Here is a 24,564-nt window from a genome sequence, read left to right as displayed (position 1 = left end):
AGAAGCTCAAAAGGATTCCTATTAAACTCAAGATTCACGCTACTATAGATAGTAAAGGAAATACTCAACTTTCACCAAAACACATTCAATTCAGTTTATTTCAAGCTGATTGATACCACATGTAGTTCAAATAGCACATCCAGTAGTGAACGTCACCAATGAAAAAAAGGATGCTGGTGATGGCAGTGCACTGAAGTCAGGAGCCGGTGTGTCTCTTTGAGGCTCTCGCCCTCCCATCCTGAGGCCCAGCAGACTGTACTGCAGAGAAACGACCATTGGCTGGCGAGAACCAATAAAGAGACAAGAAGAGGTCAGAAGGAAACACACACATAATACATACAGCATGTGTAAACAGTGGCAATTCCAGTTTGCTGGTTTTATCATCCGTTCCATTTCTCTAACTTTCAATAACATGTCATTAACGATAATCACCAAAACCCTACAGTAAGAAAATGACAAAGAGGAAAGCAGTGTGCAGAACTCCTCTCTTAAGTGGGAAGACACAGGCAAGACCTGCCCAGGCACTGGGCAAAGGCTGCGGAGGAAAGGCAGAGTGTCTGTGAGGCCAGGGACACCCCAGGATGGAAAATGCCAGCAGTGTGAGAACTGTTCCTGGCTGAAGGAAGGGCATTACTGCAGGGGAGCTGTCATCTGGATATTAGTAATTACTCACCTAGTCACTGTTTTTAAAGAAACAAAATAAACCAGAGAGGGAGGACTACCCACGTCCCAAGGAAGGGGAGAAGTGTCTAACAAAGCAACTAGTGAACAACACTGAACGATCAGCGCCTACTGCAAGATGCTGGCTCAGCGGGCCAGGCTCTGAGGAGCCAGCAGTGCTCACAGAGACAGCCCTGCCCCTGGAGCGACAGGGACAGATGCAAACAAGCCAGTGCACAAGCGAGCAGAGGTGATGGGTACTCTGGAGATAAACAAAGCTGGCTGCAGAGGGATAAAGGGATCAGGGCACCCAGGGCAGGCAGAAGATGCTGCTGCCTCACACGGCTCGGTCAGGAGACCCTGATGATGAGGTGACATTTGAGCAGAGACTGAAGGAAGTGAGTCGTGCAGAAATCCAGGGTAGAGGGACAGCAGTGCAGAGGTCCCAGGCATGGACATGCCGGTATGTTCCAGAAATTGCAGAACACACCGAGAGAAGAGGAGAGGAGAGGAGATGAGGTCCGAGAGGAACGGGGGCAGATTGTGCCGAGCCCCATAGGCCATCAGCAGGCCTGTGGCTGACCCTCTGAGCGAGAGGGCAGCCACTGGATGGCTTGCAGAAGGACCTGATCTGGCTCTCATTTTCCAAGGATCACTGACTGCAGTATGCAGCACACTCTGGGCAAAGAGGATCATGGGGGGCTGGCAGGGAGGCACCGTCACCATCAGGTGAGAGGTGGTGGCTTGGACCAGGTGGGGTGCACGCACTGAGCACATGAAGCCAAAGGTCCAGTGACAGAGGTGTGAGGAGGGGAGAGAAAACGACAGCAGCCGAGTCTGGCCTGAGTAAGGGGCAGGGTGTGCTGCTGTACACAGAGATGGGGGTGTGCCAGGAGAAGAAACCCAGGTCTCCTCGTGAGTTCAACTCAGGTGACACCTTCAACCTAGAAACTGCCTTTAAAAGTAGATGAATGTTGTAAAAAGTGAGCTCCCCCTTATGTATGTTCTTAAGGAAATCGGCTCTGCCAGTGCTCCTGCTGACATCAGAGGAGATGCAGCCAGGAAGAACCAAACACGGGGGAGACTCCAAGAGAAACCAGGGAAGGAGGCAGCCAGGGAAAGGACTGAAGAGCGCAAAGAAGCCTAGAGCCCTGGGCCAGCCAGCTCCGCATCCACAGAGAGGGTGGGGGGCCCCCGCCTGCGGCCCGTGCTCTCGCTCCCTGTCACACCACCTCCCACACTGTGCAGACTGAGTGCGAATTGGAATAACAGTGCCTCCCGTGCAAGGTGAGGCTCAGCCAATCCATGTCCAGGAAAATGCGACGCAGCACCATGAGAAAGGTCCCAATAGAATCCTACCACATCTCACACCGAGAGTACTCGCTCATTCCACAACTGCATGTGGGCCAACTACCTGCCGGACCTCCAAGACCCCGGGGGGGGGCGGGGGGGGGGCAGCCCCACCCTTGCCGCTGTCACAGTGCTACTCTGCCTCGAGCTGCGGGCAGGAACCACAGAGCTCGGCAGGCGGTCTCACACGTTCAGGGGCTCTCTTTTTAAACTTCTTTGTTTGTTTCACTAAAAGCGTTTTTTCCTCAAACCACAGAGCTGAGATAAAACCGGGCCTTCAAAGGCACCCTGCCCAGGCCTTCTGACAGCCCACAGGGGCAGTCACTGCTGCCCATCTCTCACACTCTAATTACTTTCCAGAAGCACTGCTGGCCTCAGCACAGTCCTCAGGCTGATCTCAGAAAGCTTGTCTCCAGCAGAACTGGCACCAGCAGGGAAAGGAACCAAACTCTGTCCACACCTCTGATTAGAAACGGGATGTAAACGGGCCAACTAAGCCAGTGGGTCAAAACACCCAGCGACAGGGAAGGCGGGAGGTGCGTTCAGCCAGGCGTCGGGGTGGAGCGGGCAGGAGCAGTGGCGGCAGCAGCTCAGTGTGGCTGGGCAGTGACAGGAGCCATGTAAACCACAAAGACTAAGTGGTCATTTGTTTCCTCCCCCTGGGGTCTCTGCACTCTGGTAGCTCCAAGTGGCCAGTGGGTTACTGTCCCTGTGAAAGTCCTCCCTTGATGAGATTCCAGAGAAAGACTGATTTAGCTGGAGTGTCCATCTTGCCCCTCTCTCATTCTAATTCCGAGATACACCTATCTCTCAGTACACAGTTGAACACAAACACACAAACACACACACAAATACAGGCGCACTTGCTCTCCCGCCCACACCTCCTTAACGAGCCCTGCTGTGACAATGCAGCTGAGGCTGCAGGGCTGGCGCCTGGCCACTAGAGGGGGATGCCGGGCACTACTGGCCCACTGCCTGCACCTGCGGGAGCAGAAGTGCCCTCCTGGCCACCCACCCACAATGCCCAAGACAATCCCTCTGCTCTAGGTTCTCGAACAAGGCCCTCAGGAGAGAACTGGCCCCTCCTGACTCGGGCCTCTGAAGAGCATGGAGAATGCCTGCGCTGACCAGGAACGAGCGTGACGGAAGGCTGTGAGCACAGCCCGAGGCGGTCGGCGGCAGTTCGCATCCCAGCATGCTCTCACTGTAGGGCTGCAGGACACGCCACTACTGAAGCCGAGACTGGACCTCGGCAGCCATAAGCCAGGGTCCGGCTACTGTCTGGAGCAGACAGTGGTGTGCTTGGGTTTGGGGGATACTGTGTACATATATAAATAATTAGATGAAGCACAGTACTCAGCACAGAGAAAGGACCCAAAACGGCAGCAACTGTGCAGTCCTTTGGATGGAGTGCTTTCCTTGGCTCTGTTCCACAAGTACCAGATTTTGTTTCCCCGGTGAAATGACACACTTCTTGGGTGTGTTCTGGTTTCTGTGTCCATCAGCTGTCTCCGCCCTTGTACCCCAGACTCTAGCTGTGACAGTCTTGGCTTTCTCCTCCCCAGTCTACCCAGCTTCCTGTCCAACCAGGGACCAGGCCTACCCAGCCCACCCTGCAGCACCTAGGGAACTGACCCCCCCCCCCAGCCAGGACCCTCATCTCCTTCCACCAATCGACTATCGAACTTCTTCCCTGTCCCTCCTGTCCCTCCCCTCCCCAAGCCCCCACCCCCCCCACCCCCCCCACCCCCCCCTCCCCCGCCTGCCAAAGGAATGTGCCTCAGCCCAAGGCCACCGGCCACGCCCTGCCCAGGAGTCTTCAGCGGCTCTTCCTTCCACAGAACAGCAACCACTTTCTGATGCTTCCTGCCAAGCTCCACTCTCCTAGTTCAAAACCTCCCAGAGACTTCAGGCTGCACTCAGAGTGAAAGGCAAGCACCTTCTCCTGGCCCTTCAGCCCTCGGGACCTGTCCCTTCCTGCCTTGCTGGCCTCCCTCCCCTCTCCCACCAGGCCCTGGCCTCAACAGCTGCTTTCCATTCCTCAAGCACAGGAAGCCCCCTCCCACCGCCAGTCCCTCTCCCTGGAATGCTCCTCCCCATCTTCAAGTGCCTGCCTTTGTGCCAAGCTTGCCTTAAAGGTACCCTATTCCAAAGGGTCCCTGCTGACCACTCCCTCTAAAGCAGTACCAGTCTTTATCCCTCCACATACACTTACCATCTTCTGAGAGTTTCTGGAATTCTGACCGTGTGCATACGTCTGTCCATCTGTCTCCTCACACTGGAACATCAGCTCCTTGAGGGCAGGACTCTGGGGGTCTGATTCTGTCTCTGCCCAGAGCTACACCAGCAGGTGCTTAATGAATACTTGAACAAATGAACTATGTGGGCCCCATGAACTATGGGCCCCTTACGGAAATTACCTCCTAGGTCACAAGGACCCTGCAGGGTAGGCCTAATTTCCCTGTTATGGCTGGTAAGACAGGAGCTGAGTCACCTAATTAGAGTCAGTCATGCAGAGTAAGGACATGGCCAGCGTCCCACCAAGGACTGGCTCAAGGCTGTGCTGCCTCCTCCTCCTGCCATCACGGTCCTGCAGGGCTCTCCTCCAGCCCTGGAGCCTGAGGGGGCACCTAACTGAAATTCCCGCTGCCAGGGCAAGCAGCTCCATATTGCCTCCTGCCCCAAAGAAAACCTCTCCTCCCCACGCTCTCCATCTTAAAGCCCAGATCGGGTGCTCACTCGGGGGAACCAGAACGTGACAGTGTACCTGGCCTGGCTCCTTCTGTACTCACATCTGAAGGCCTGGGACGCCAGGCCACACGTGGCCCCATTCCACAGGCCTCAGGAAACACCTATTTTGCATACTGCCAAATCACACTCCCATTCACAGAGGCAAGCTCATGATAAAAATGAATGCCTCCAAGTGTCGTTTTCTTGGGCTTCAAAGCAGGCAGCCTTTGTCCGAGTAAACATTGAGCCAATGCTAAGAGGAGAATGAGCTGTTAAGTTCTATTTGCTACTTTCATCCCCAGGCTCAGAACAGCAGAAGCCAAACAAGAGCAACAGACCAGGCACGCAGCAGGTGGAATCGGTCCTGCGGGCACTCGGCACACCAGTGACCGCGTCTCCAACACTGGCAAATATTTGCCACTTACGTCTCTTATGTAATGTGAAGATAATATATTCCACTCTCTTCCGAAGCTATCTTAAACGCCTCATAAAAACAGACAATCTACTGGCTGTGTTTTTCCTCTTGCCACTAAACACAGATCCAGTAACTGTTTAACTTTGAAAGCTTTGGTTTTAGCTTTTTGGTGTTAGATTTGATATTTAAATAGAATTCTGAAGAAAGAAAAAACCCATAATCCCAGCAACCTAACAAAAGAATTTAATTTTTACATGTTAACTTTTCAATCTATCCATACATACATTTTCCTACAAGTCTTAAAAGCTTTATTTTTAAGTATGGTTTTAATTTCCAAAAGTCACTCCAATGACAGAGTCCACAAGAAGATTCTAACTGGGGGCTCAGAACTGTGATTCCCAGCAGGAAACCGTGTTTTCATCAGCCATCTCCTTGCTACTTAACATTAGACACCGCTGAACATAACCAAGAAAATATCGGTAAACTTCCTTGACTTGTCAACGATCACAAAAGTGACCATATATGTCAATCCTATAAAAATCAAGTTAGAGGATAAATAAGCCAATGCGAATGAAAATAAGAAGAAAAATAACTAACCTTTTGGAGTGTTCATTATGTTCTGGGCACTCTCCTAAGCACTTCACACGCACTATCTGCAGAACTAGCAGTGCCACCATCGCGCCTAGGGACCAACAAGGAGACTGAGGCCCGGGAGCTACCCGGCTTGCTCAAGGTCACAAGGCAAGGAAGCAGTGGAGCCAGCACTCCACGCAGGGAGCCGTCCCCAGAACCTCCCCGCTCACTGCCACTATGTGACTTGGTCCCCTGACACTGCCTCAAAGGCACAGGTGTGCTGGCAGGCTAGAAAAGCAAGCAGCTAAGGCATGTACTCAACCCCACACTGCACTCCTTCACGCACGATCCATCTTTACTTCTGAGCCTGGCACACGAGACTCCTACCACCCCGCTCTCAAGCTCTCCCTTTCCCCCACCGGCACCTAGGGATGCTCTGTGAACATCACCAGCGACGGTGAGGATCCGACGTCTGAAGAGCAGTCTCGCATCTCTGCAGTGACAGGAAGTGAGGAAGAGCCTACGTGCCCATCAGGAGCGGGCAGTACACAGAGCACGGGGCCCACAGACGGGCACGCCACAGAGCACCATACAGACCACAGCTGTTCTCTAGCACCGTTACACGGGAAAACACGCTGTTCAATTTAAAGAGTCAGGCGCAGACAGTGTTACTACTCGTGTGGAGAAAGCAAATGTACTGCAGAAATGCACAGACCCCAAAGTATCTCTACAAACTGCTTCTGAATTACCAAGGAAAAAGAGGAACTTTCCATTGGAAGAACTGGCAGGCACCGTAGTAACCAAGTGATGAGCGCTGAACTCATCAACGTCGGGACAAGCCAGCACCATGGCCTCCTGTTATGACGACTGAGAACACAAATCTCTTAAGTGATGCTCCTGCCAGAGACGACCGGCCCAAATCTCCTCAGGAGGAAGATGAAGCAGCCCAGGCTGAGGGGCCCACGCTCTTCAAATTGTCCAGATCCAGGAACGCAGCGCAAGGCTGGAGTATGCTCTAGGTTAATGGAGACGAGAGACGTGACAACCAACACAATGTGCAATCCCGCACTGGATTCAGGACTAGGGGAAAAGAAACGTAAGGGCCGGCCCCGTGGCCGAGGGCTTAAGTTCGCGCGCTCTGCTTCGGTGGCCCTGGGTTTCACTGGTTCAGGCGTGGACATGGCACCACTCGTCAGGCCACGCTGAGGCAGCGTCCCACATGCCACAACTAGAAGGACCCACAACTAAAATATACAACTATGTACTGGGGGGCTTTGGGGAGAAAAAGCAGGGAAAAAAAAAGAAGAAGAAATGTATTACTGGGACAATGAGCCAAATGTGAAGGTGGAGTGTGGATGAGGTAACAGTGCCATCTCGACGTTAAATTTCCTGACCTTGACAATGATGCTGTGATTACACCAAGGGAACACCTTTGTTCTCAGGAAGTACACAGTGAAGCTTTCAGGAGTAAAGAGATATGATACCTCCAGCTGACTCAAATGGTCCAGGAAAAGTACGTATACACACAAGTACACACACACAGAATGAAAATGGGACAAAATGGAAACAATTGGTGAGTCTGGGTAGAGAATATATGGGAGTCACTTGTACTAGTCTAGCAACTTTTCTGTAAATTTGAAATTACATCAAATAAACAGTTTAACCCAATACATGCTCGGAGCATCTCTGGAAGACACCTGGAACTGTGCAAAGGAAGGGAAAGGGGAGGTGGGGAAAGGGAGGGGCTCATTCACTGTACACCCTTCTGCGCCATGTAACTGTGTAATGTGTGCATGTGCAAAAATACATAAAAGTAAGAAGAAAACCTCGCCGTGAGAACTGTACCCAGAATAGGAGCAGCACCTTAGGAGCTCCAAGACCTTCCAGAGCCGCGCCGCCCCCCCCCCCCCGCCCTCCCCCGCCTCCCCGCCTTAGGCAGGAGGCTGCAGCTTTTCCTTGGCGCAGCCTCGTCTGGGCCTGGAGCCACTCAGTGCAGCCGTCCACAGGCCTCACGCGCCACCTGCCGGTAGAGCGCAGCACTGCCCGCCTCGGTGCGCCCAGCCCTCAGAGCCGCTCTCTGGTGCCTGGCCCCCCCCAGTTATGAGTGATCCCACAGCCAGGGCCACATCCAATCCTGCTGAAAGCTCCAGCATCTAGCAAAATGCCCACCACAGGGTGGCATTCAACAAAATGAGGTACAGAAACAAGAGAACACAGGTTCAAATGGAAGAACTGCAGAAGATGGACTTGGAAGTTGGCACGTGCCTCAGAGCCTGGTTGCAGAGCATCCACACGGGTATCAGGACCCAAAAGAACCACACGGGTAACTGTCCTGTCCCCTGCTGGCCTGTCCTCCCAAGCCCTGCCTTGGCTCTCTGGCAGTGCTTGCAGCCTGTCACACTCTACACTGACTCAGAGCCGCCAGCAGGAAGGCACTGTCAGCAGTGGTCAGTCAGCAGCCCCATGCCCCACAAACGCCACGAATAGCAAAGAGGGCCACGTGGCCAGCCATGCAGAGCTTGCCAAGGGCAGCTCTAAGAAGCCGAAAGAGTGCAAGTGGGGCATCAAGAAAACAAAACAGGAAATACCTGAGCACCTGGAAGCACACTAACAAACAAGCCTAAAGTAAACTTTCGGATGAGTGACGCTCACCTTAGTGAACTACTGGTCTGACAGTCCAAACACATCAACCTCTTAGAAGGTAAATTACACATGAAGCACGTGCATTCCATGACAGCAGTCTCTCAAGAACTGGGCCTCTTCTAGAAACAACACACAACCATGCGTATCCTCCAACAGGGGACTTACCGAGGTCTGTGTTGGGGCCAGCAAGGAGCTGCTTGAATTTGTCCAGCCGGAAGGCCTCTCTCTCACTTAGCACAGAGCTGCCGAGGGTACTGGAGTCGGACGTCCCACCCAATGCAACTGTCGCTGAGTGTGGGAGAGACTGGGATCTCTGGAGAGGGACAGAGTCGCTGGCACTTTCTGCAAAGGGAAAGAGAACAAAGGTTGAGGCCAGCCTCCTGGGCTTCCCCCGACGGCCACGGCCACGTTCTCCACTAAAAAGGGCTCCCACCTGCTGAGCTGCTTTCCCTTTCTGAACGCTGCCGTGTCACAGCCGTCCCTTCTTCTCACAACCGAGTGGCGCGAACCCTGGTTTCTTGAGTGATACTAACACCTCTGAAGTTCACCCACCTAACTGGCAGAGTATTATTCATCAGTAAAACAGACACACCCCACACAAAAGCAAGACAGTGACAACCAGAAAACTCCAGACCTCAGGACATACCAGCAGACAGGGCTCCCCTAGATCAGGCCTGCCCGGGTGACATGACCCAAGGAGCTGCTGGTGTAGAGAGGGTAGGAGGGGGCCTGTGCAGGTCTCCCAGGCCTGAGCCCGCAGGGAAGCCACTGAGTCACTCGTGAAGGGGAGAGGACGGCACTGAGGACTGTTTGAATCTCCTGCATTTCCCTGGACCCTGTGAGGGAGGTGGGGCAGGGACTGCCACCCAGAGAAAGTAGAGGAGGTTAGCTCCTACTGCAGGAGTAAGCGGGTCACCAGAGTGCAAGCTTGCCCAGCCCTGGCCCAGGGTGCCATGGACCCCTCGACGGGCTGAAAGGCTTGTGCCCACCAGGACCCACGGAGACGTAGTGAGACACTGAGTCACATCCAGAAGCCTGGGTCCAAGGACAGCCGAAGGAAACAGCCGAAGCCACTGGGGACCAACACGAACCCACAAGCAAGAGGCCCTGAAAGGCAGCAAACCCCCAGGTCCACATCCCACCGAGCGAGCGCATCTTCCAAAACTGAAATTCAAAGAAGAGTGAAAAATAAACTCCAGGAAATGGGGCAGGGAGCAAACGCCATGGAGCATCCGTGCTGCCCTCTGCTTGCTTGTGGCAGCTGCTGCCGGGCTGGGCTGCGAGGGAGGATGACCACTCCGCCTGCCCCCTCCTTCCCGCAGAGCGCTCATTACCCTAATTTTTAGGTGGAAAGGCTTCACACAGGAACCCTCTGGCTGCAAGGAACAGGGCAGCCCACGCCTCTGGGTAGTCTGGCCCAGTTAAGCTTCCAGAAAAGCCTCAAAAGTGGGCGCAGAGGTGAGAGCGCCTCCCTTACCATTCCACTCCCCATCTCCACTCCCGCCCTCCCCCAGGACGGCCCCTCCCCTGCAGGAGGCCTCCCTCACTGGCCTCCACTCTGGGACGGCTCAGGAAAATGATGGAACGGTGAGAAGACAGAGGTGGTAACACTCAGAGCTCCTTTCCCTCCTTTCCCTCCATTACTTCAACCGCATTTCATGATTCTACAGGAAGAACATTCCGCAGGAAGAACAGCTCCACACTGTATCACGGAACTAACCGTGCTCACTTTGATTTATCTGCAATCTGAGAGATCGTCAGTGTGACTTTCCTGAAACACTAAAGGCCCCACTCACTCCCGAGCAGAGCACACTCCTGGCCCCACTCTAAGATGGGACAGATGCAATCTGGAAGGTAAAGCGACAGCAATGCGCCCGAGAAAACAGTAAGATGGACAGCCAGGTCTCCCTGTTACTGTGAACAGCAAACACATCACGGTCCACCTCCAGGGTCCCTAAGGGTGTGATGCAGCTGCCATCAGTCAGCATCCACACAAGATCCCACTCGCAGCTCATTCACGGTCAGCTACGGGGACAGTCTTCACCTGGCTGATGCCCACTGAGCCCTTCCCAGCCAAAGACATGCTCTGCATTAACCCAATGGCACACTAAATCAAGCAAAGTGCCTCTGACTTCAGGCACGAAGGCAAGAGAGTTCTCAGACATTTATTAGGAAAGCCAGGACAGCCAGAGGGTGAAGCCCAGGCACAGGGACAGCCAGCCTACGAGCTCCATGCTGCACCATCACTGAACTTCCAGGCCACCATCTATCCAGGGCTGAAGGCCAAAGTTGACGGTAGTGGGCAGCTCCTGCTGGCACTGTGCAAGGTGACATCTGCTCCCCACGGCGGCACACCATGAAAGGACAAGCAGCCAAGATAAATTCTGGCAGTGGCATATCCGCGTAGCAGGAGAAGCAGCATTCTAACTGGACGTGCCCCATGAAGTGGAATGTTGCAGGACACTTAAAATTACAAAATGCTGTTCACGTGAACAATAAAGTAAAATGGAACTCACAGGTCCCTCACCTGAGCAAAGGCCCCGCCTACCTGGGCAGTGTGTCCCTGTGCAGGGACAAGTGTGGGTGCCGCAGGGGACAGGGTGTAGGGGGAGAGCCACGTCACCAGGCCCTGAGGACAACTCAGTTTATGTCAACAGCATTTATGTAACTCCACCAAGGAGAAACAAAGGTAACTGGGATGAGGTCTGGCCTTCAAGGAACTTGCAAACCACGCACATGAAGCCTGCAGACAGACCCGACCCATCCGCATGGGAATGCTGGCCAGACCAGCTGGCCTGGCACCTCCCCTTAGCCTAACAGTCTTACCTCCTGGCCCAAAAGCCCTTATGCTCCTGGAAATGCTAGAGACATCACCTCCTCTCTGAAGCCTTCCCTGACATACCCCTGGGCCTCCTCAACAAGACAAAACTGGGACTTCTGCCCTTAAATGCTTCTGGATCCTGCTCACGGCTCTATGCCTGTTAGGGCTAGAGAGTTCTCTGTGGAGGCAGGGACTGTCCTGGGCACCACAGGATGTTGAGTGGCATCCCAGGCCTCCATCATGTGCCAGTAGCACATACACCCTGCCCCAGATGTGACAACCAAAAGTGTCCAGAGACATTTGCCACATGTTCACTGGGAGCAAAACTTCCCAGTTGAGAAGCCCTGTTCTATATTGGAGGCCAGTGGCCAACTGCAGAGGCTCTGGAGTCTGGCGCCCTGGGACTGAACCCCAGCCCCATAACTCGGTACACAGCTCTGGGCAAGCCATGCAACTTCTCTGTACCTCACCTGTAAACTGTCTCCCAGAGACGCTGCAAAGTTCAATGAGTTTATTAATTACAAGGGCTTGCTAGGGTACCTGCCACATAGTAAACGACCCATAAATGCTAGTTATTGTTATTATCATATGCAAGTGCTCACAAAAGGCTTACCCAAAAAGCAAACAAAGGAAAGATGGCCAACTGCCAGGCAGGTGGAAGGGGAAGGCAAACTCAGTCACCAGCCCCTCTCCCAGCACAAGCTGCTTAGAGTGTCCTTCACTTGGCTCTTACAGGAGGAGGCCCATCCCAAGGTGACATTCCAAGGCTCCACAGCCTGGCTGGATGCAGCCCAAGCTTGCCTCTGGTGGGAATCCCCCAACCACATACCATGTTCATCGTGGACTGAACGGCGCAGCTCTACCTCCCTTTATGTGATGGTATTAGGAAGAGGGGCCTTTGGGAGACAATTAGGATCCGAAGTCATGAGGGCAAAGCCCTTATGAACAGGATTAGTGCCTCTTAAGAGGACGAGACAGCCTGCTTCCCCTCTCTGCTTTCTGCCACGTGAAGACATGATGAGAAGGCAGCCGTCTGCAACCCAGAAGAGGGACCTTGCCATGCTGGCACCCTGACTTCGGACTTCCAAGGATCCAGAAGGTGAGACATAATTTTCTGTTGTTTATACACTACCAGGTCTGTGGTACTTTTGTTATGGCAGCCCTGGCTGACTAAGACAACAAGATCCTTACCACTCTCAGCCGAGACAAGCCCCCATTCCGGGGTTGCTGAGGACCACCACAAGCAATCGCTCAGGTGGCGGGCATTACAGAGGCTCTGCCCAGGCCCCCAGAGTCATGAGAAACTGCCTCCCCGGCTCGAAGACTTTCAGCATCAGCACAGCCCATGAGCAGAAGGAATTCAGGGTGCCTGCCAATGCCAAGAGTGACCCAGGCTGAGGGTGCACTGGCCGGGACTGGGCACGATGGGGGCAGTCAGTGTGTACTTCATCAGCCACAGGAATTTTCAATCCACCTGCAAAAGCCCTAACTGGATTTCCTTCCATTTTTAAACTCAAATACTTTAAAGTTCACCCTATTTTACAGGAAAATAGTCTAGATTCCAATATAAAAACTGGTCAAATGAAAGAATTCATAGCATTCTCATCTAAGAAGACTTGTAACATTTTAGAAGTTAATCAATTCCTGGAAAGTGCTTTTGAAAACGAGACCTAGGTATGAAACCTAACTCTGTGTCTCCTAGCAGGGGAACCTCAGGCTGTGACAACGATCTCCTGTTCTCATCTGTAAATGAGGGGCAAGCAACCCTAACCCCCAGGAGACCGTAGGACAAGTATCAGAGAGTCTGAGGCTGCAACGGCTCCTCTGCCCCCAGAGTCCCCACGTCTCACCCCCTCACCTCGTTAATGCTGTTGCTCATGCATCACGTTCTCAGGGAGGCTGCACTGACCGATCCCCCTAAGATGATGCCCCTGCCCCAGCTGCTCTCATGACCACTGCCCACGGCTACTCTGACCCATGGCACCAGCCTCCCTCTAGCACACTCCTTGCCTCTGTACTGATCGTGTATAGGTTAGCGTCCATCCTCCTGGCCAGAACAGACACTCCACAGGGCAAGGACTTCCATTTGGCTTGTCCACTGGGGCATCGCGAGCCCTGAGAACAGTGCCTGACCCATCGCAGGTGCTCATTAAATAACCGTGCTGTTTTACATCTCAGAGCCTCCAAAGCAAAAAGAGCAGGACGGAAGCAGTCTCAAGAATGGCGCTGACTGCCTGGCACGTTGATACAAGATGCGGACGTGATCTTACCCCCGCGGAGTTTAGAATCTGAGCATGGCAATTCCAAACATCGGACACCCAGCTCCCGCAGACCCTGAGCCCGCGTGTACACGTGTCCCTGAAGGGCATCCCCGTAAGCTGCCCCTGAACATGCAGCTGGCCTGGCTCCTCGGCTAGAAACGTCACCCCTGGAGCGACCAGGGTGTACTTAGGAGAAAGCGGGGTCCCCCGAGCCCAAGTGCTCCCCCGTGGCCCTCTCAGGACCAGCCCATGAAAGCCACATGTCCTGCCACTCCATTTGGAGGAGATGCACTCAGCCAGGAGGACAAAGAGAAAAGTGCAGGCTGCTTCTCTTTCCTGGGAAGGCCTGCGGCTGCTTGGATAATAACCCTACAAGCTCTCAAGGGCAGGGGTTCCTGCTGCAGAGGAGACCGTGAGCCCTCTTACTCCTCCGCGGGGGAAGGACTCCAGCCCCTTTCCTCCTGCAGAAACACACATCACTTCTCAGTCCTCCCCAACCCACCTGCAGGGCAGGACGTGTGGCTCTCACTGACGGACTTCACCAGCCGGAGGTCACCGCTTGGGACCAAATGAGGCTCTGCCAAAGGCTTTGGCTTCTGCTCCGGCCCCGGGGCCTCCTGCAGCTTGTGTCGCTCCTGCCGCTGGCTGTGGTTGCGCAGGACCCGGTTGGCTGTCTCCATGACCACCTCAGTGTTCAGGCTCTCGGCCGCCATGGCCAGGAGCTCATCATCGTCTTCGCCAGCATCCCAAGCATCGCTGGTGTTGCTCTCAAACTCTTGGAAGGTGCTCACTCTCTTGGCCTTCACTGGTGTGGTCGGCACCTTGGGTGTGGCCTTGAGCAAGCTGCAAAGCAAAGGTAGTCTTTAATTATACTCCTGGAGGCCTGAGAGTATTCACCCCAAAACTGGTCAGAAAGGAACCCCCAGATGAGAAGGGACACACACAAGCTTTCAACTTCAATTGAGCTGAAAGTGAAGTGAAAAAGCAAACACAATTCAGAGACATCCTAATTAAGACTGGGCAGAGCTCACGAGGATCCAGTGACGGGGAGGAGGGCAGGATTTCCAGAAAGAGTCACACTAAGCAGTCTTTGCCCACTGACAGAACCAATTTATGAGGAAACATGGCACCACCCAGCAACGGTGTTCAGACCTAATCCCCAGCCCTCACTTTGGCCAGTGCCTGCAACCACATTCTCTCACCCCAGCATCTTCGCACCTCCTACGGCAGCAGCTGGGGGTGTGGGCCGGGAGAGGCTGTTCACAGAACACAGGCCTTCCGTATACAGATTTGGATACAGTATAATTTAAATGAGATCCCCCACAGTATGACAACATAGAACGCCGGCCCCAGTGTGTGTCTGGTAACTTGTCCGACAGGTGCAGTCCTGCATGGCCACACCTTCCTCTGGCGTGCCTCTGGAGGAGAGGCCGGACATGGCAGAGCCAGCCTCAGGCAGTGGGGCGGAGAGTACAGTGGAGAGCCAGGGACATAAATCAACCACCATGACCAGCCCAGAGCCAGGCCCTGCCCGCCAGCTACCAGGCGCAGCTACATGCTCTCCCACACTGGCTGCCCCTGCTTCAGGCTTCGGCGTCCACGTCTGCATTCCCCCCAGGGGATGAGCTGTGTGAGGCCAGCAGTGTCCCACACAAGCAATTGCTTGATGTACGTTTGCTGAATGAAAGCCCACTTTCCTCCCCCTCAGGAATTCAGAGAGCTGGAAGGTCACCAAGGCCCCCAAACTGTGCATGAGACAGCCCTGTGAGAGCTGAGGCTTCACTTACGTGCCATGTAACAGTGGATCAAACGGGGGGTGCTGGGCGCCATACACATGCTGGATGCTATTTAAAAGAAAGAGAAATCAAATTAGCTTCTCCTCAGCTTTCCCAAGAGCCCACTGACTCAGGGAAAAGACCAGCTCCTTGTAACCTACAAGACTGAGGGAAGCAGCTCTCCATCAGCAGCCACAGGCGTCTCCGGCCACTCCAGGGTCAGGAGGGCCCTGTCTGGAAGGGATGAATGGCGCCATACAAGCCCACACCCCACAACAAGCAGGGCATTCAGTCCTCCCTGCGAATGGGCCTCTGTGCAGGGAACCACAGGCCCAACAGTGTCCCCACAGAGCCTCAGGCATCGACTAGTGACAAGGCTGCTGGGAGCTGGGAGCCGCTCAGCATCAGTGACTTTCCCCAAAGCTTCCACTCTCGGACCTCATGTCACAGGACTAAAAATTGACAATGAAACACCCGTCTGGAAATTCTCAACTGGTACCATTTTGTCTGAGGATGGAATACAGAATTACAAAGAAGATAAATGTAATTTTTTTTAAAGACTTAATGGTTTCATTATAAAAGTCTATGTTCATCGGAGTAAATTTGGAAAATAGCTGGAAACAAATAACCTGCATGGCAGACACCCACATTGGGCAGCTGAACAACCCCATCCACACCCCTTCCTCCTCGGTCAGCTTCCAGTCAGGGGTGGCCATGTGTAACCCAGTGCAGGCCAATCAGAAATAAATGCAGGCTCTTCCTTGTCCAACAGAAGACAAGCTTAGCTAGCGTGCCCTTGGCCCTTAGCTTTCCCCACTCTTCCTGCCTGGAACACAGATGAGAGGTCTAGAGGCCCCTCAGCCATTTTGCCACCATGAGAAATAAAGCCGCCCATAATGGATAGCAGGGCAGGACAATGGGAAAGAGCGTGGGTCTCTGACAGCTTTGCAGAGCTGCTGTCCAGCCTCGGACCACCCCCTCAGACACCCATTTAGATGGAATAAACAAACCCAGGTTTGTTTAAGCCACTCACAGTCAGACATCCTAGCTGATGCGGTCCACACGGAGGAGACCACGACTGTCACACTGTGACACAGTGCCTCACAGGGAGTGTGTGTGTATGTAAAGACAAGTACAGACAGACAAGTGTTTAGTATACTCATGAATATTTTAATATTTTTAAATAAAATGTAACCTTTTTTACTTAGTAATGTATCATGACTATTTCTCCCTATTATTACTATCCTTCTTCAATTTACTTATATGCAATTATTTACTTTATATGTATTGTTTTATATACACAACAAACATATGCAGCATATGTAAATTTAAAAGCTTAATCATGAGACAGGCACACACAATTTCACTATATATTTCTCGGCAACTCCTTGTACATCTATACTTACTACAAAATTTAAAAGTTCTTAAAAATCATAACAATATAATGAGTACCAGTTAATTCATTACTGCCTGTGCCATCTCCCTGGACAGTATCACCTCTAATTTCACAGGATCCCACCATACGGCTACACTGTAATTTGTTGAACCAACATTGACTGTGAGATATTTAACTTGTTTAAAGTTGTTTGTGTATAAAAACAGCAATAAACATCTCTGGGGAGAAATCCTTGCACACAAATGTGAGAACTTCTTCAGGATAAATTTCCAGAAATGGAGTGCCTGGGATACGCAGCACACATTTCTAAAGGCTGTTGGTACAGACCGCCAAAGGCGAGCCACTCGCAGTCCCGGCAGCAGTGTGGATGGACCCCATGGCCTTGCTAATCTGATGAAAGAAAAGTGCTCTCCAGGCTGGTGGTGGGCCTCCTTGACTATTAGTGAGGCTGAACAATTCTTAAACACTTTCACTCATTGTGCTACTTCTTTTTGTGAACTGCTTGTTAGGGCCCTTTGTCCATTTTCAAAGGGGGTATTAGACATTTTCATATTGATTTGTAAAAACCTCTTTGTAAACAGAGGACTCCTTCTTTGTCATTCAGGCATGTGGTCAGCAGAATAACGGCTCCCAAAGATGTCACCTCCTAACTCCAGAACCTGTGAATGCATCACCTCACATGGCAAAGGGGATTCTGCAGATGTGATTAAGGACATTAGCCTGAATTATCCAGGAAGGCCCAATCCAATCAGGAGTCCTTAACAGTCCTTAACAGTGGAAAACCTTCCCAGCTATGGTCAGAGGGAGCCACGACCAGAGAAGAATGTTCAGAGCAATGCTACATTGCTGGCTTTAAAGATGGAGAAAAGAGGCCAGGAGCCCAGGAATGTGGGTGGCGTCTAGAAGCCAGAGAGTGTAAGGAAATGGTTTCTCCATAGAACCTAGAGAAACCCCTGCCAACACCTTGATTTTAGCACAATGAGACCTGTGTCAGACTTCTGACCTCTAGAACCGTAAGATAATAAACCTGTGTTGTTATAAGCCAAGAGGTGTGTGATAATTTGTTACAGCAGTAACAGAAAACTAATGCAGGTGGCAATCTGTTTTCCTGGTATATGGGAGGCTTAAAGATTTGTGTTGCTAAATCAATCACACTTCTATCCTTTACAGAGGTTTCTACTTTGACATCTATACAACCATGCACCACCTAACAATGTTTCAATCAATGACAGACCACACATACAATGGTGGTCCCATAAGATGGTGCACCATACAGAGCCAGCCTTGATGGCCTGTGGTTAAAGTTCAGTGTGCTCCACTTGGGCAGCCCAGGTTCGGTTCCTGGGCGCAGAACCACACCACTCATCCATCAGGAGCCATGCTGTGGTGGCACTCACACAGAAGAACCAGAAGGACTTACAAGCAGAATACACTAGGTACTGGGGTTTTAGGGAAGGAAAAAAAACAAAAGGAAGATTGGCAACAGATCTTAGCTCAGAGCGAGTCTTTCCCAGCAAAAAAAAAAAAAAAGATTAGTACCATACAGCCCAGGTGTGTAGGGGGCTACACCATCTAGGTTTGTGTAAGTGCACTCTATGATATTTGCACAACCACAAAATCGCCTAATGACGCATTTCTCAGAATGCATCCCAGTCACTAAGCGATGCGTGACTGTACTTGGAAAGGCACACTCTTACGATCTTAGTCCATGGAGGCTGCTATAACAAAAATACCATAGACTAGGCGGCTTATAAACAGAAATTTATTTCTCACAGTGCTGGAAGCTGAGAAGTCTAAGATCAAAGTACCCGCATATGTGGTGTCTGGTGAGGACTCTTCCTGTTTGCAGACAGCTGTCTTCTTACTGTGTCCTCACCTGGTAGGACGGTGAGAGAGCTCTCTCGGGTCTCTTTCATAAAGGCACTAATCCCATTCATGAGGGATCCACCCTCCCAATCTAATCACCTCCCAAAGGCCCCGCCTCCTAATACCATGACTCTGGTTAGCACTTCAACATGAATTTTGGGAGGACACAAACATTCAGTCCACAATACCTACTGAGAGTGGCTGAGTGGTTAAGTTCGTGCACTCCACTGTGGCGGCCCAGGGTTTTGCTGGTTCGGATCCTGGGGGCAGACTTGGCACCACTCATCAAGCCATGCTGAGGCGGCATCCCACATGCCACAACTAGAAGGACTCACAACTAAAAATATACAACTATGTACCAGGGGGATTTGGGGATAAAAATGAAAAATAACATCTCAAAAAAAAATTCAATAAGGACTCAATGCAATCCCTATCAAAATCCCAGTTAGCTTGTGTGCAGAAACTGACAAAATGATCCTGAAATTCATACGGAAACTCAAAAGACCCATAATACCCAAAACAATCTTGAAAACGAACAAAGATGGAGGTCTCACACTTCCACTTTTCAAAACTTACTAAAAGATTCAGGAACCAAGTCAGTATGGTACTGGCAGAAGGATCAACATAGAGATCAATGGAAGAGAACTGAGAGTCCAGAGATAAACACTTCCATTTACAGACAACTGACTTTTCAGAAGGCTGCCAAGACCCTTCAATGGGTAAAGAATTGTCTTTCAACGAATAGTGTTGGGACAACTAGATATCCACATGCAAAAAAATGAACTTGCACCCTAGCCTCTTGCCACATACAAAAGTTAACTCAAACTCAAAGACCTACATGTAAGAGCTAACACTATAAAACTCTTAGCAGAAAACACAGCAGTAAATCTTTGTGAACCTAGATTAGGCAATGGTTTCTTAGATCAACACCAAAAGCAATAACAACAACAAAAGATAAATCGGACATTATCAAAATTAAAACCTTCTGTGCATCAAAGGACACCATCAAGAAAGGAGAAAGAAAACTCAAAGGAGAAATTTTTTGCAAATCATTTATCTGATAAAGGATTCTGTCTAGAATATATAAAGAACTCTTAAAACTCAACAATAAAGAGACAAACTAATTTAAAAGTGGACAAAGGCTTTGAATAGACATTTCTCAAAAAAAGATACACAAATGACCAACAAACACATGAAAAGATGCTCAATACCATTAGTGATTAAGGAAATCAAAACCATAATAAGATATCGCTTCACACACACTAGATGGCTAAAATAAATTTAAAAAAAAAACAAACAGATAATAACAAGTGTTGACAAGAATATAGAGAAATTGAAACCCTTACACACTACTGCCAGCAATGAAAAATGGTGCTGCTGCTTTACAAAACAGTCTGACAGCTCCCCAACAACTACACGTAGAGATACCTACCATCTGACCCAGAATCCCATTCCCAGTATACCCAAGAGAAATGAAAACAGACGTCTACACACAAAAACTGTAGAGGAATGTTCACAGCAGCATTACCCACAACAGCCAAGAAGTAGAAACAAGCCAACATCCCTCTCCGGATCGAGGAATAAACAGTGTATACCAGTCATGAAACAGCTCTAAAATGAACTACTGATACCTGCTACAATGTGGAAGAACCTTGAAAACATTACGCTAAAGGTAAGAAGCCAGTCACAAAAATACACATATTATATGATCGTATTTATATGAAATGTCTATAACGGGCAAATCTATAGAGACAAAAAGATTAGCAGTTGTGTGGGGTGAGGCACAGGAAGCTTGAGGGGGAGTGAGAGCTAAAGAGTACAGGGTTTCTTTGAAGCAATAAACGTTGTAAAATTGTGGTGATGGTTATACAACTCTGTGAACACAGTATAACTCCAATGAATTCTACACTTTAAAGGAGTGAATGGTGTTGTATGTAAATTAAAGTGGGTGAATTAGTTATACATGAATCTCAATAAAAATGTAATTTTCTTAAAAGGCAATACAGCTTCCACCGGGTTCTCCGTTCTCTCCTGGAACCCAGCCACCACGCTGTGAGGAAGCCCAAACTAGCCACATGGAGAGCCCACGTGTCAGCACTACAACTAACAGCTTTAGCTGAGGTCCCAGGTGACCATCTGCTTCAACCGCTAGACACATGAGTGACCCAGCCTTCCTCTGATTTCCGCCCCAGTGACACCCCAGGCATCATGGAATAGAGATGAGCCTTTCCTGTCTGAATTCCTGACCCACAGAATCCATGAGTTTTTTGTGTGTGTGTGGCCAAAAAAAAAAAAACAGTATCAGCCTGCCTAGCAGGTCAAGCACAAGCCATCTGTCATGGTCTCTTTCCTGAAATTTCATGGAGGCCTCCCTGACCTTGGTAGAAAGTTTTAAGAATCAAAAGGCCAGGGTTCAAGTCCCAGCTCCAACACTTTCGAGCTGATCAATTGTTACCGAGGTAATTCCTCTGAGCTTTAGCTTCCCCACCGCAGCGATGGGAATGAGAATGTACATGAAACGAGATAACCATATGATAGCAGTGTGAATACTGCAAAGTGACCTACACCGTGCATTTCCCAATATGATCAGTCTGTCTTAACTTGAACACTTGCATCTCTCCGTCATGCCCCAGTAGGTTTGCATGGCTCAAAGCCAGCAGGCAGTGTGGTCTCCGGCCCACCGCTGCACGTCACTTTCATAAATGGCTGCCAGCACTATCACACACGGCAGGCCCTCCCCCTCCCAGGATCACAGGAAACTCATTAATTCTGCATGGGCAGACCACTTGTGTTTATTGAGCAGAAAATGTTCCAACAAAGTTCGGGCTAAGACTTAAAGGAACCTCATTTATCTTATTAAAATTGCATTTTTATTTGGTCTGGAATAGCTAAAAAGAAAAACAAGCTTCAACTAAAGCCATTTTAAAAGAATAAGTGGCAACTAACACATCAACCTCATTTCAGACAATGAAATCTTTTTTAAAAAAATATATTAACCAATAAACTTTTTAATAAATTATACTGCTCTAAAACACTACAGTAATTCATTGTCTTAAAGAGAACCCTAATGATTCCTATGAAAAGCAGATACATACGACATAATTCCACTTCTAGTTATACACCCTGGAAAAATTCTTCACAAGTACCCAAGGAGACAGGTTCAGCAACATTTGTAACACTAAAAAGAAAAAGAGAATTAAGAAAATCTAGATGTCCATTATCAACTGAATAACAAATTAAAAAACTGGAATATATGCATATAATAGAATACTAACCACAACAAACATGAACGAACCATAGCTACAAGAACCGAGACAGGCAATTTCATAAACAGAACACTGAAGGAAAAGGAAGCTGAAAATACACGGGGTGACGTCATTTATGGAAAGTTTTTAAAAATGCAAAATGACACTATATATCATTTTTGGATACATACATGAGTGGTCAAAACTCCTACCACACACGGGGCTGGCCTGGTGGCACAGTGGTTAAGTGCACACGTCTGCTTTGGCGGCCCAGGGTTTGCTGGTTCGGATCCTGGGTGCGGACATGGCGCCACTTGGCACGCCATGCTGTGGTAGGCATCCCGCATATAAAGTAGAGGAAGATGGGCATGGATGTTAGCTCAGGGCCAGTCTTCCTCAGCAAAAAGAGGAGGATTGGCGTGGCAGATGTTAGCTCAGGGCTAATCTTCCTCAAAAAAACAAAAGAAAAACAAAAAAAAGAATCCTACTGCACGCGAGCCAACAAAAAGACAAAATTCAGACTAGTGATTATCCGGGAGAAGGAGGAGTAGTAAAGAGCTGGTCCAGGAAAAGAACACCAGAGCTTCAACTGCATATGTGTAATCTTTTATTTCTTACGCTGGACGGAGGATACATGTGTGCTGTGTGTTCATTTTATTAATCTGTATGCTGCCTTTCTGAAAGTCTAAAATGTTTTCTAGTTTTTTAAACAGACTGCTCTGGCTCTGTGAGGTGAGGTGTCTATGGACTAGATGCAGACACAGCTACGGGGGCGCTGTCTCATTCACCCAGGAGGGTAAAAGACGGACTGCTCCTCAAGGACACATTTCAGGTAACCAACGCTAGGCCCTCCACTCCCACCTCCTTTCTTTCCACACTGTACACAGAAATCTCTCAAAAAAAAAGCTCGGTATCGTTAGCCATAGAGAAATACAAATCAAAATCACAATTAGAGACCACTTCACACCCAGCGGGATGGCAAACATTTAAAAGATAATATAAGTGTTGGCGAGAATGCAGAGAAATGGAAGCCCTCATACACGGCTGATGGGAATGAAAAGCAGTCCAGCTGCTTTGGAAAACAGTCTGGCAGGTCCTCAAAAGGTCAAACAGTCACCATGTGACCTGCAGTTGCACCCCTATGTATATATCCAAGAGAAATGAAAACATACATCTACACAAAAAACTTATACAGTATTAGTCATAATACTCAAAACGTGGAAACAGTCCAAATGCCCATCAACGGATGAATGGACAAATTAAATGTGGCCTATCCACACAAAGGAATATTAATTATCAGGTCACAAAAAGGAATGAAGCACTGACATACGCTCCAACATGGATGAACCTTGAAAACATTACGCTAAGTGAAAGAAGCCGATCTCAAAGGACCACATATTATATGATTCCACTTAATGAAATGTCCAGAATAGGCAAACCTATAGAAACAGAAAGTAGAATACTGGTTGCCAGGGGCTGGTGAGGAGGGAATTGGGGGGTCACCGCTAATGAGTCCAGTTTGGGGTTTCTCTTTGCGGTGATGAAAAATGTTCTAAAATTGACTGTGGTAATGGTTATACAACTCTGTGAATATACTAAAAACAGTGAATTATACACTTCAAATGGGTGAATTGTACGGTTATGTAAATGATATCTCCATAAAGATGTTAAAATGAAGGAAGGAAGAGAGGGAGGGCTGGAGGACGGGAGGAAGGCGGAAGGACCAGAAAGGTCTCCTCCCTGACCCAGGTGCCCAGGAAGGGGGGCCACAGAGGGGAAGCAAGGAACCCCTTCAGCACCAAGAGCATGCCTGACCCAGGTCACTCAAAAAACCTTCAAACAGATCCAAGTGCACTTCTCCCACCCTGAATAACGAGAGCCTGAAATGCTACCGTCACAGAAGAAAACATTTCAATATACATCATGTGAAAATGATAGAAATTGTATCATCCCCCAAACTAAGAAAAGGAAACTTACGAAGGACTAATTGTTACCAGCAGGCAACAGCAGGGACCCTCAGCTGTGTTTTCTGGGCCTGATTTGCATACATCCTGATGACTACACAAGCGAGCAGCCAGGAGGGACTCTCAGACGGAAGAACAAATGAATGAGAACTAAAGAAGAGCCCCAGGTCCCAGCCCTGTGACCTCACACCAAGGTGAGAAGGTTGGGTCCAGATAAAGGACAGCACAGAGCAGGCTGGGGGGGGGGGGGGGTGGAGGGGGCAGGGGAAGAGATGCCCCAGGATGGTGCCCAGAAGACGACCCCAACTAGAGGTACTGCCCCCACAACAGCCCCTGAGCTCTCACCAAAGGTCACCTCTTCCGCATAAGGCACAGGCAAACTCCACTAAAATGCCACCACTGGTGAGGGGAAGGAAGATGACGAAGAATGGGATAAAGCTAAGGTTTAAAGCAAGAACTGGGACGGCTGTCTCTAGGTGGATGGGGTCATAGACGAGGACAGGCTGGAGACACTGGTCAGATGAGGGAATGCTCAAAAGATGGAGATGGGTCCCTGAGATCAATGTCATCTCTTCAGGACTCTGTCCAGACTGCCTTTACAACAGGGTCACGGAAGTTTTAAAAAAAAAAAACTCAGAAAACAAAGGCTGTCTGAGGGCCTACTCGTGGAGAGCCAAGCTCTGGAACTTGGTCTTCACCTGGAGAGCATCAGGAAACAATGATGTCGTAAATGGTCATGACTCAAGTCATTCAACAAACACTGGCTAGTGCAGGAAAGATGCTAGGGAGCCAGTGACAGCCTGCCCCAGAGTTGCTCCCACAATGGTGGATAATCATTAGAATGCAGGTAACCACTGAAGCAGGC

At 50.0% G+C, this 24,564-nt stretch overlaps 1 protein-coding gene and 1 long non-coding RNA gene across 17 annotated transcripts in view; both read right to left on the bottom strand.

Moving 5' to 3' along the window:
* The window catches only part of TBC1D22A (TBC1 domain family member 22A), a 342,988-nt gene that overhangs the window by 302,762 nt on the left and 15,662 nt on the right, over positions 1 to 24,564 (bottom strand). For 13 of the 16 annotated variants that reach the window (XR_011534636.1, XR_011534637.1, XR_011534634.1 and 10 more), the window contains 3 exons: positions 15,241 to 15,297; positions 13,956 to 14,296; positions 8,537 to 8,713 (listed from right to left, as the gene is read on the bottom strand). Coding sequence is in view for 10 of the 16 variants with exons in the window: in XM_070599907.1 (XP_070456008.1) it covers positions 8,537 to 8,713; positions 13,956 to 14,296; positions 15,241 to 15,297 (575 nt within the window). In the remaining 6 variants the exon portion in view is untranslated. Of the gene's footprint in view, positions 1 to 8,536; positions 8,714 to 13,955; positions 14,297 to 15,240; positions 15,298 to 15,389; positions 15,736 to 18,682; positions 22,518 to 24,564 lie in introns of those variants that run through there. The other 3 variants (XM_070599913.1, XM_070599910.1, XM_070599914.1) reach the window with 3 other exon arrangements.
* LOC139080279 (uncharacterized) lies at positions 70 to 2,098 on the bottom strand. Its single transcript, XR_011534640.1, has 2 exons — positions 2,020 to 2,098; positions 70 to 279 (listed from the first exon to the last, which is right to left on the bottom strand). It is a non-coding gene; the product is annotated as an uncharacterized lncRNA (long non-coding RNA).

Source organism: Equus przewalskii, chromosome 29 (genome assembly GCF_037783145.1).
Source record: "Equus przewalskii isolate Varuska chromosome 29, EquPr2, whole genome shotgun sequence".
Taxonomy (NCBI): domain Eukaryota; kingdom Metazoa; phylum Chordata; class Mammalia; order Perissodactyla; family Equidae; genus Equus; species Equus przewalskii.
Note: the sequence above shows the minus strand (reverse complement) of the source record. Positions and strands in the feature narration are given on the sequence as shown.